General features: G+C 43.1%; 1 protein-coding gene across 5 annotated transcripts in view; it reads left to right on the forward strand.

Annotated features, from left to right (window-relative positions):
• The window catches only part of FAM120B (family with sequence similarity 120 member B), a 104,093-nt gene that overhangs the window by 17,598 nt on the left and 74,008 nt on the right, over window positions 1–12,487 (forward strand). For all 5 annotated transcript variants that reach the window (XR_002478545.2, XM_064384090.1, XM_021670672.2 and 2 more), the window contains exon 4: window positions 9,076–9,177. Coding sequence is in view for 4 of the 5 variants with exons in the window: in XM_064384090.1 (XP_064240160.1) it covers window positions 9,076–9,177 (102 nt within the window). In the remaining variant the exon portion in view is untranslated. The remainder of the gene's footprint in view (window positions 1–9,075; window positions 9,178–12,487) is intronic.

Consider the following 12,487-nt stretch of genomic DNA (forward strand, 5'->3'; position numbering starts at 1 on the left):
TTAGTCTTCCCTCAAAATGTGATTTTTATAAAATAATTTTACAAAATCTAGTACATCATATTTTTAAGTACAATTTTCCTCTAGAGTTTTTGTCATTAAATTTATGTTTTTTTCTCATCTATATTTCCATTATGTACTTAGCCAAACAGTGAAAATGAGAGGAATTTTAACACTAAGGAGAAAGTTAACTCACCATTCAAAATAGTTTTGGGGGAAATTAGGAGTGTGGAAGAACATTTCAAATTAGAAACCAGAGATGCTTAATGTATTTAGTGACCTTCTATTTAAGTAAGGCCTTGTTCTTTCTAGACAAAGATCTTAGACAGGGGCTTTATGGTGTGTTCTGAGAGTGTGTTGATAAGAAACATAGTCTACACACTATTAGCAGGATAAGAGATAGGAGGAGTAGGATGCCGGTGAAAGGAGATCTGTGGCCCATTTGCCTAAACATCGTGATTTCCAAACATGTCAGTATTAGTATTATTCTGTTGTTCCAGAAAGGGAACATTTACATGATCTAAAAGTGGTGACAGAATCATCTGATGAAAAAGTCATCATTATTATTTTTGGATGATGGAGCTCATGGGTAGTGGGGTTCTTTAAACCTAGTTCATTAGATTCTTGTAGTGCCACCCAGCATGCACTGCTTTCTCCCATACATACTGCGAGAGTTCGCCTCTGTGACCTAAGGAAGAAGACACGAGAAAGATGTTTAAGCTGATTCACAAACAGAAATAAAGGACCTGTGTAATAAACTCAGGAGCCAAATATTATTTAAATCATTTTTAAAATTTCCTTTTCTTATGGGCTCTCCACCCACATTCTTTGTTAACATGGATGTTTGCACATTGACTAATGATGGGAAGAAGAGATCTTCCTCGTGAAAACATTTTTACATTAATAATATTGGAATTATTTTCAGACTGTTTCATTAAATGAGATTAAACTATATAAAATTCACTAACCTAAATTTCATACTTTGTTTATGTAATGGATTTGCGGTCATACGGATAACTGTATTAGATAACCGCATAGGCAGGAAAAACCGTTCACACTGACTCTGTCTTCACAGTTGATCTTTAGTTTCTTTCTTTCTCCTTCAGATTTTTGGCTTTCTGCATGAAGTTTACGTTATTAAGATAGGAAATTAACATGCTGTTTCTGCTGATTTACATGATGATAATAACCAAGTGTTTTCTATGTTATTTGTTTGGCTTAGTTTATAATCCCATTTCTATTTGAAAGTGTTGTGTATTTTACAGTTGTTGAGTAGAGTGTTCTATAAATATTAGTGGTGTTAATAAGGTTATTCAAATCTTTTACTGATTTTCTGTCTACTTGTTCTTAGTTCCTGAGAGAAGAGGGTTAAAAACTCCAGCTCTTATTTGTTTATTCCTTCAGTGCCGTCAGTTTTTGCTCTAGGCATTTTGAAACTCTGTTGTTAAGTGCAAATGCATTGAGGACTGCTACGTGAATCCACCCTTTTCACAGGAGAGTTCGCTTTTAAAAACGTGCTGATGTGCCTTGTCCTAAAGTTGTCTGTTTTATAGTAATGTAGTCACGTCAGTACTCTTACTGTTAATGTTTGCATGATACGGTAGTTTTTTCTATCTTTTTACTTTTAAACTATTTCTTTACATCTCTTTTAAAAGCGGCACGTCACATGTCACAGTCTCTTTCTTTTACTTGGAATGTTCGCACTGAATGTAACTTTTGGCATAATTGGTGCTCAGTCTTCCATTTTGCTCTTTGTTCTTTTTTTCCCAACTTATTTTCTCATTTTCTTACTTCTTTTGGATTAGTTGAATAATTTTTCTTCTTTTTTTTTTTTTTTTAATTCAAATATCCTTAAGGCTTTAGATTTTATCTTAGCACAAGTCTAAGACTAAGTCATGACGAGCTAGAGACATGAGCTAAGTCAGAACTAAACCAGTGAGCTAATGCTCAGAGCTCAGGGCGACCACATCTAGAAGGGCTCGCTAAAGGGATTGAAGGTGGGAATGGAAGTACTTCTGGAGAAATGAGGAGAGTCAAGTGCATTACAGGAGGAGGACTGTGATGCCACAGTCTCTGAGTCATCTGACTTGCCAGCTGGTTGATGCCATTTAGGTTGCAGGCCAGCAGAGTTTGCTACTGAATTAATTTGACCCCTTGTTTTGAGAAACTGGGCAAACATGATGGGCAATATATGTAGTGAACTAAAGAAAAGGTGTTGGAAAAAAGAATGTGTTTGCCTAGGTGGAGGGATGTCTGGTAAAAATGGGCATAGAATTGGAGAAAACTATGCCTTTGCTCCTTCCATTTGGCCTTTCATTTTTTTTTTGGTGTGTCTTAAATAATGTGATAATTATGTAGCCTTATTCAGTGATTTTTTTTTTTTTTTGAAAGAAAGAAAGAAAAAGAATAAAGAAGAGGAGGAAAAAGGAAGAGAGAGAGAGAGAGAGAATGGGAGTATTGCTTTCTTGCCCAGGCTAGAATGCAGTTTAGTAATGGGTATTGAAAACCTCTTTTATACCAATAATTATACTTGATGTAAACAGAAAGGAATAAGGGAAGAAAATAACAAACGAGCAGCCAACCAATATTTCATTTAAACCTATGAAATGCTATGCGATTACTGAGGAGTGATTTACTTCCAATTATGTAGTCACTTATGGAATAGGTGTGAGGTGGTAATGTATGTTTTGTGTATTTGAAGTGGAGAGTTCTATAAATGTTTATTAAGTTTACTTGTTCCGGGTCTGAGTTCAAGTCCTGGATGTCCTTGTTAATTTTCTGTCTCGTTGATCTATAGAATCGTTAGCTCTTCTTGTTACATTGATCCTTTTGCCGTTATGTAATGTCCTTCTTTGCCTCTTTTGCTCTTTGTTACTTTAAAGTCTACTTTATCAGAGGCGAGAATTGCATCTCCTGCTTTTTATTTGTTTATTTTTACTCTCTGATTGGTTGGTAAATCTCCCTCCTTCTCTTTGTTTTGAGTCTTTGTGTATCATTGCATGTGAGATGGGTCTGGATGCAGCACACCAATGGGTTTTGGCTTTTTATCCGATTAGAATATATATAACTTTAATACTGGCATTTGATGCTAGCTGGCTGTTTTACCCATTAGTTGGTGTAAATTTTTCGTTGTGTTAATGTTCTTTTCTTTTTGACATATTTTTGGAAAGGCTGATATTGGTTGTTCCTTTATGTGTATAGTGCTTCTTTCAGAAGCTCTTGTAAAGCAGGCCTGGTGGTGGTGAACTCTCTAAGTACTTGTTTGTTCGCAAAGGATTTAATTTTTCCTTCGATTATAAAGCTTAGTTTGGCTGGATAGGAAATTCTGGGTTGAAAGTTCTTTTCTTTAAGGATGTTAAATATTGGTCCCCACTCTTTTCTGGCTTGTAGGGTTTCTGCTGAGAGATCGTGTTTTATGGCTGCATAGTATTCCATGGTGTATATGTGCCACATTTTCCTTGTCCAGTCTATCATCGATGGGCATTTGGGTTGGTTCCAGGTCTTTGCTATTGTAAACAGTGCTGCATTGAACATTCGTGTGCATGTGTCCTTATAGTAGAACGATTTGTAATCCTTTGGAATATACCCAGTAATGGGATTGCTGGGTCAAATGGAATTTCTATTTCTGGATCCTTGAGGAATTGCCACACTGTCTTCCACAATGGCTGAACAACAGTGTAAAAGTGTTCCTATTTCTCCACATCCTCTCCAGCATCTGTTGTCTCCACATTTTTTAATGATCGCTGTTCTAACTGGCGTGAGATGGTATCTCAATGTAGTTTTGATTTGCATTTCTCTAATGACCAGTGATGAGGAGCATTTTTTCATATGTTTGTTGGCCTCATGTATTTCTTCTTTTGTAAAGTGTCTGTTCATATCCATTGCCCACTTTTGAATGGGCCTGTTTGTTTTTTTCTTGTAAATCTGTTTTAGTTCTTTGTAGATTCTGGATATCAGCCCTTTGTCTGATGGGTAGATTGCAAATATTTTTTTCCCATTCTGTTGGTTGCCGATTCACTCTAATGATTGTTTCTTTTGCTGTGCAGAAACTCTGGAGTTTAATTCCCATTTGTCTATTTTGGCTTTTGTTGCCATTGCTTTTGGTGTTTTGATCATGAAGTCCTTGCCTATGCCTATGTCCTGAATGATTTTTCCTAGGTTTTCTTCTAGAGTTTTTATGGTGTTAGGTCTTATGTTTAAGTCTTTAATCCATCTGAAGTTAATTTTAGTGTGAGGTGTCAGGAAGGGGTCCAGTTTCTGCTTTCTGCACATGGCTAGCCAGTTTTCCCAACCCCATTTATTAAACAGAGAATCCTTTCCCCATTGCTTGTTTTTGTCAGGCTTGTCAAAGATCAGATGGTTGTAGATGTGTGGCATTGCCTCCGAGTCCTCTGTTCTGTTCCATTGGTCTATATCTCTGTTTTGGTACCAATACCATGCTGTTCTGATTACTGTAGCTTTATAGTATAGTTTGAAGTCCAGTAGCATGATGCCTCTAGCTGTGTTCTTTTTGCTTAGAATTGACTTGGTTATGTGGGCTCTCTTTTGGTTCCATATGAAGTTTAAGGTGGTTTTTTCCAGTTCTGTGAAGAAGGTCATTGGTAGCTTGATGGGGATAGCATTGAATCTATAAATTACTTTGGGCAGTATGGCCATTTTTATGGTATTGATTCTTCCTAACCATGAACATGGAATGTTTCTCCATCTGTTTGTGTCCTCTCTTCCGAAGCCTGATTCTGTCAATTCATCACACTCATTCTCCATCCAGCCTGTTCCCTTGCTGGTGAGGAGTCGTGATCCCCTGTAGGAGAGGCGTTCTGGTTTTGGGTGTTTTCATCCGTTTTCCGCTGCTTTCTTCCCATCTTTGTGGATTTATCCACCTGTCATCTTTGTAGTTACTGACTTTCTGTTTGGGTCTCTGAGTGGACGTCCAGTTTGTTGATGATGAAGTTATTTCTGTTTCTTAGTTTTCCTTCTAACATTCAGGCCCCTCTGCTGTAGGACTGCTGAGGTCCACTCCAGGCCCTGCTTGCCTGGGGATCACTTGCAGCAACTGTAAAACAGTAAGGGTTGCTGCCAGTTTCTTCTTCTGCTATCTGTGTCCCAGAAGGATACCCACCCAATGTCAGTCTGAGCTCTCCTTTATGAGGTGACTCTTTGGATATACGTGGGTCAGGGAGCTGCTTAAGGAGACAGTCTGTCCTTTATAGGAGCTCAACTGCTGAGCTGTGAGCTCCGTTGTTCATTCAGAGCTGCTGGGCAGGCACGTTTAAGTCTGCTGCAGCAGAATTCATAAACCACCCCCTTTTTTTTTTTCCCCAGGTGCTCTGTCCTGGGGAGTTAGGGCTTTAATTATGAGTTTCTGTTGTGCTGCTGGCTTTTTTCAGGGCTGCCCTGCCCAGCGAGGAGTCAGCCTAGTCACTGTCTGCCTGCAGAGGCTTTGCTGAGCTGCTGTGGGCTCCGCCCAGCTGTCGTGTGAACTTCCCTGCAGTCCTGTTTTACGGGTGTAGTTAGAGCTGCCTCGGCAATGGCGGCCCACCTCTATAATGGCGGACTCTCTCTGTAATGGTGGGCTGCCTCAGCAGTGGTGGACTGCCTCCATAGTTGTGGACTGTCTCGGTAATGGCAGATGCCCCTCCACCACAGAGCTGGACCGTCCGGGTTCAGCTGTGCTTGCTACGAAACTCTCAATCCAGAGCATTTCAGATTGCTGTTTTTTTGTGGGGGTGGGACCAGCTGAGCCTGATCACCTGGCTCACTGCCTCAGAACCCCCTTTTTTTTTTTTTAAGTTTAACAGTCGACTGTCTCCCACATGTTCCAGTTGCCTGTTGAAAAGGCGCCAGGATCTGTGTGATTTCCTGCGCGACAACCCACTGTGCCAGCTGAAACAGCCGTGCTGAGATCCGTGCCGGGAATCTCCTGGCCTGGCTCCCTGTTTCAGTCCCCTTTTTTATCAGTTGAATGGGCAACTCTGTCTCCCAGGAGCTCCAGTCGCCAGCTAAAATGGCACCCAGACCTGTGTATTTTGTATGGAGAACTGCCGTGCCTGGGCACAGGGCGAAACAGCCGCACTGGTGACCTGTGAGGCTCCTCCGCCTGGGAATCTCCTGGTCTGTGGGCAATAAAAATCCATCTGGAAATGCAGCATCCAGTCACCCTCTGTGCTTTTGCTGGGAGCTGCAATCCTGAGCTGCTCCTAATCGGCCATCTTTGATCTGTCTCCCTTATGGATTTTTGAAGGGTTTTTTGTGTCTCTATTTCCTTCAGTTCTGCTCTGATCTTAGGTGTTTCTTGTCTTCTGTTAGGTTTTGAGTTTTTTTGATCTTGCTTCCCTAGCTCTTTCAATTTTGACGATAGGGTGTCGATTTTAGATTTTTCCTTGCTTCTCAGTCTCAGCACCACACCACACCTACTCTAAAAGTGACCACATAATTGGAAGTTAATCACTCCTCAGCAAATGCAAAAGAATGGAAATCAAAACAAATGTCTCTCAGACCACAGTGCAATCAAGTTAGAACTCAGAACTGAGAAACTAACTCAGAACCGCACAGCTTCATGGAAACTGAACAACTGGCTCTTGAATGTTGACTGGCTAAGCGGTGAAATGAAGGCAGAAATAAAGATGTTCGTCAAAACCAACAATGACGAAGGCACAATGTACCAGAATCTCTAGGACACATTTAAAGCAGTGTCTTTTGGTTGTGTGCCAGAACATTTTGGATACTAAGAAGAGCGTTGAGTTTTTGTTCTGTCAGGCAGTTAATTTACCTGTTCCTTCCAACCGTTGCCTTTACAATTTATTGGGTGTGTCCATTGTAGCTTTTACTTTGCAGCTAGCACAGCCCTCCTCCTAAGACAGGTCCTTCTGGGCTATCACCAGAGTGCCCGAGGTGTAGGATGAGGCGTCTTGTTGTTTGCTGGTGGCAGAAACTCGACTGTCTTCAAGCCCAGTGGAAGCTCCGTTGGTTGGTCAGCCCCAGAACCTTGCCTGGCTTCTCTTGAGTCTTGCCCGATAGCTCTGTCTTCAGCCAGAGTCTAAAGGGCAGTTGCTGTCTGCACACGGCCTTGCTCTCTGGTGCCCTGTCCTGCAGATCCGAGCCTTAATAGTCTTGATCTCGTATCTCTGTCTCCTCATCTCAGGAACTATCTCCCTCACTGGGATACAGTCTGGGCAGTTCCCATTGTCCATCACATGAATGCAGTTGCTAGAACTGTTTCTTTAGTTCTAGCATTGACAGTAGGAAGGCTGGTAGTGGCTCTGCCCATTCACAAATGACCCCCCCCACTGTCCCATGGCCAATGGCTCTGCCCTATGATGAATGACCACTCCCACTGTCCCCTGCTCAGTGCTCTGCCCCATCACGACCACTCCCACTGTCCCGTGCTCAGTGCTCTGCCCCATCACGACCACTCCCACTGTCCCCTGCTCAGTGGCTCTGCCCCATCACGACCACTCCCACTGTCCCCTGCTCAGTGGCTCTGCCCCATCATGGCCACACCCACTGTCCCCTGCTCAGTGCTCTGCCCCATCACGACCACTCCCACTGTCCCTTGCTCAGTGCTCTGCCCCATCATGACCACACCCACTGTCCCCTGCTCAGTGGCTCTGCCCCATCACGACCACTCCCACTGTCCCCTGCTCAGTGGCTCTGCCCCATCATGGCCACACCCACTGTCCCCTGCTCAGTGCTCTGCCCCATCACGACCACTCCCACTGTCCCATGCTCAGTGCTCTGCCCCATCATGACCACACCCACTGTCCCCTGCTCAGTGCTCTGCCCCATCATGACCACTCCCACTGTCCCCTGCTCAGTGCTCTGCCCCATCACGACCAGTCCCACTGTCCCCTGCTCAGTGCTCTGCCCCATCATGGCCACACCCACTGTCCCCTGCTCAGTGCTCTGCCCCATCACGACCACTCCCACTGTCCCCTGCTCAGTGCTCTGCCCCATCATGACCACTCCCACTGTCCCCTGCTCAGTGCTCTGCCCCATCACGACCACTCCCACTGTCCCGTGCTCAGTGCTCTGCCCCATCACGACCACTCCCACTGTCCCCTGCTCAGTGGCTCTGCCCCATCACGACCACACCCACTGTCCCCTGCTCAGTGCTCTGCCCCATCACGGCCACACCCACTGTCCTGTGGCATCACAGGTCCTGATAATGCCGAGTGCAAAGTCGAGTGCTGGAGTGATTCATGTTCCTTCTTCGCTGACTTTTTTTTTTTCCTCTTAGAAGGCTTTGAGATGTTCTCTTTATCCTGTATTTAGCAAATTTCTTTTGTCTCTGTTTCTGCTAGAACTGCTGTGAAATACATGTGGGACTTCCTTGATTGATACTCCCTTTGTTCATCTTTTGATTCCTTTTTTGTCGTTTTGTTCTTCATTACTGGAACATCTCTCCTCTTTATTTCTCAGCTCTTTTATAGAAAAGTGCCCCCTCTTTCCTTCTCTTCATCAAAGCCTGCTTCCCCCATGCCCTGGATCAAGCCTGCTGCCTCTCTGCCCCTCATCGAAGCCCTCTGCCCAACTTCTCCAGCCATCTGACTGACAATCACATTTGTGCTGAAATGTTTGACATTTGGGGGATACGACTTCTTCTCTTCCCCTTTAGGCACCTGTTCTGTGTTGACCTCCTCGCTTCAGAGTTCCTCAGTTACACCCACACTGCCTTTACCTGGCCTTGCTTTAAAAAACTGTATCCATGTTAATTGCCAAATTCCAGCAGTTTTCTTTTAGTGTTTTCTAAACAGTGTGAGAGGGTAGGGAGGAAGGACATTGCAGCAGTCATTAACGCGGTAAACTCTCTCTGCCATATTATTGTTTACTTACCCAGATTATCCTGAGGATTTTGTCAGTTTCAGAGGTTATGGTTCTTGATAGAATGAACAGATTACCCTTATATTGGAGGATAATAAATTAATTGTTGGATAACTAAGGTTACTCAGTCACCTTGGACTTGAGAGCTCACATATTTATGGACTTTGAATTGGCCACCTGGGCAGAGCTGGGTCTGTGACACTGTGAGCCTAGTGCCCCATGCTCTCACACATCTACTGACCCAGCTGTCTTTCTTAGATGTCGCCAGCACCTGCCCGGCTGTCAAGGAGTGGTTTGTGTACCCTGGGAACCCACTGAGGCACCCGGACCTCGTCAGGCCGCTGCAGATGACCGTTCCAGGTACAGACAGCCTTTCTTTAAATGAACCTCAGATCTTTCCATTCTGTGATAAAACTCTAAGGATGGATCAGTTACGGAAAGCATGTTTAACGAGAACTGCACGAATACTAGTTTTTATTTAAACCTTTGGCCCATGATTAATGTATCCGTCTAATAGAGTCCTAAAATAATGGAAGGGTGACGCCGTGGCAGGTCACCCTGGACCATCTGCGGCGGGGCTCCGCCTCTTTCTCCATCCTCCCTGCTCCAGGTCCACAGCAGTGGAGAAAGAGAAGAGACGCAGGGTGGCCGTGGTCAGGGCCTGTTGCTGCCGCAGCCCCAGCGCCCGACATCTAGTCATTGCTCGGTAGATGTCCCTGAAGTTTAACAGGGTAGATTCTTGATATTCTGCTTGAATCAGCTATCTTGTTTTCTCCCCACTACTGAAAGTCTATTTTGATGAGTTCTGGAACCAGAAAGAGAAGATAAAGGAGGGTTATTTATCTGGAAAAAATGGTTATATTTTCATGGGTAGTATCTTAAAACTTAATGAGAGGTAAGGAAAAACAAAGTCCACCTACAGATTAGCTGAAGCACATGCAAAGAGCAGCCTTTCTCTCTCAGAGTTTGTAGTATCTGAAAACGGTCAGGAGGGTGCAGCTGTCGGGGCCGGTTCTACATACAGACAGTTAAGGAAGAGGAGGCTTCCGAGTCTATTTTACTGGCTCGTGTCGTTTCACAGAACAAATATTTTCCTACTATTTTGCTATTGCACTTTCACGTGCATTACGTTCTCTGATGTCACTGTTATTTTCCATCACGTGAACCTGTAATTTACCAAGTGTGGATCTGAGCACTACAAATGGTTTTTAAATAAATGTATTGAGAGAGAAGTTGAGAAAAGCTATTACAGGGAATGTTTCCCTGTTCTATTAATCCATCATAGACTAACCTTAAAAGTACTTATCACAGAAACATAATTAAAATGCATTGACATTTGTTTTTGCAGCAAGGATCATTTTTTAAAGGATAGCCAAAGTAATTTTCCCAAAGTGTTTTATTACATATGTGTCTTCATCTTATAGTATCTTCCCAAATATAATCTGGAAAATGACTATTATAGCTCTCTTCATTCTTTGAATTAAAGAGAATATTTGGCTATTTATCATTGTGTCAAGAGTTAATTTTAAAGGCCACTCTATATTATGTTTTGATAAATTCCAGAAATTGTATAAATATTAGAGAAACTACTTCTGAGCTTGTGAAAACATTCTCTGTTGCATTCCTGGAGTGGGAAAGCATGTGTGTGGCACCGTGGACCATATATTGGGTTCTGCTTCTGGAAGGAGCTCCAGAAGCTTGTGCCCCGCACAGAGGGCCAGTCTCAAACACATTCATTCCCACAGCTATTACTTTAGAAACAGGATGTGAACTTTTATTGAAGAATATTTCAGTGGGTGACTCCTTATTTACACTTGTATTGATGATAAATAAAAAGACAAGACTTTAAATTTTAAAAGCTTTCCAGTATCTATGAGGAATATTGCCAAATGATTTTAGATAAAAAGGAAAACAGAGCATCCAATTTCCTGTCACAAGTGTTCATGTGACTACAACATACAATTAAAAACAATGAGATCAGCTGGGCATGGTGACTCACACCTGTAATCCCAGCACCTTGGGAGGCTGAGGCAGGTGGGTCACCTGAGGTCAGAAGTTCAAGACCAGCCTGGCCAACATGGTGAAACCATGTCTCTACTAAAAATTCAAAAATTAGCCAGGTATGGTGGCAGGCGCCTGTAATCCCAGCTACTTGGGAGGCTGAGGCAGGAGAATTGCTGGAACCTGGGAGGTAGAGGTTGTAATAAGCCAACATCATACCATTGCACTCCAGCCCGGGCAACAAAGCGAGACTCCTTCTCAAAAAAAAAAAGTGAGATCCTGCTGATGGGCTCTCCCCTTCCACTTGTCAGGAAGACCTGCAGAAGGTTTCTGTTGCACCATTAGAGCTAGTTTTTCCCAAATGGCACCATACCTGATTTTCTTGAGGGTAATCTCATAAGTGCTGCATTTTCAGTGGCCCATGTTCTTCTGTTTTTTAAAGGCTTTTTCCTCTAACAGCACATGTGATTTAATGCTTGCTTTCCTGAATTGTAGAAATAAAAGAAATTACAAGTACTTTTCAACAAAGTGGAAGTAAGGCTGAAGGGTGCAGAAAAGAACTATAGAAATTAGGTAAAAATTAGGAAGGGGAAATAATTAAAATTAACCAGCCAAGGGAGCAGAAGAAGAAATCTCATTCTGGGTGCTGTGGTTTGAATGTTTGTACCCCCAGCATTCCTATGTTGAAAACGTAATCATGGATGTGATGGTATGAGGAGGCAGGGCCTTAGGTGGGGAGAGGTGATTAGATGGAATTCTCGCCTTATCAGAGAGACCCCTTCTCTGTGAGGGTGCCATGTGCCATCTGTGAACCAGCAAGTGGGGCCTCACCAGAAACCAGCCATGCTGGCGCCTTGACCTTGGACTTCCCAGCCTCCAGAAATTTTCTGCTGTTATACCTAATTTATGGTATTTTGCTATAATGTCTTAGATGGACCAAGACACTGGTCTGTTTTATTCAGGGAGCTCATTTACATGCATGCATTTCTATCTGTGGGCCCTATCTTTTTTTTTGAGACAGAGTCGCTCTGTCACCCAGGCTGGAGTGCAGTGGCACAATCTCAGCTCACACAATTTCTGCCTCCCGAGTAGCTAGGACTACAGGCACACGCCACCACGCTCAGCTGTTTTTTGTATTTTTAGTAGAGACTGGGTTTCTCCATGTTGGCCAGGCTGGTCTCAAACTCCTGGACTCAAGTGATCCACCCGCCTCTGCCTCCCAGAGTGCTGGGATTACAGCTATGAGCCACCCTGCAGTGTGTGGGCCCCATCTTTATGTGCATGCATATGGGAGCATGTCTATAGGACATATGTACACTACATTTCATTTCTTTTACAATATATCATGGAAGATGATGTTTCTGATAACATAGTTTAGCTTCCATTTCCCAAACCCAAGGACCGTAAATGTCCTTGATCTGTGCGCACGTCTTCACCCTTTTCTAGCGCGTGGCCTGCTCTTACTCCTCTTACTTTCCTGACAGTCTCCGTTCTTTGGGTGGGAGTCTTGGCCCACACCAAAGGCAAGCATTTGAAATTGCCTTTTCAGTCTCCAGAATTGGAGATTTGTAATTCTTCATTTTCAAAGTGCTGGTGGTTTTTTTTCTCTTCTAAGTGTTGTTTTTTTTTTTTTTTTTAGCTATTTTAGGCATATCCTTATTTTAGAAAC

The sequence above is a fragment of the Aotus nancymaae genome, unplaced genomic scaffold (genome assembly GCF_030222135.1).
Source record: "Aotus nancymaae isolate 86718 unplaced genomic scaffold, 86718_ANA_hifiasm-v0.15.2.pri h1tg000034l, whole genome shotgun sequence".
In the NCBI taxonomy this organism is placed as follows: domain Eukaryota; kingdom Metazoa; phylum Chordata; class Mammalia; order Primates; family Aotidae; genus Aotus; species Aotus nancymaae.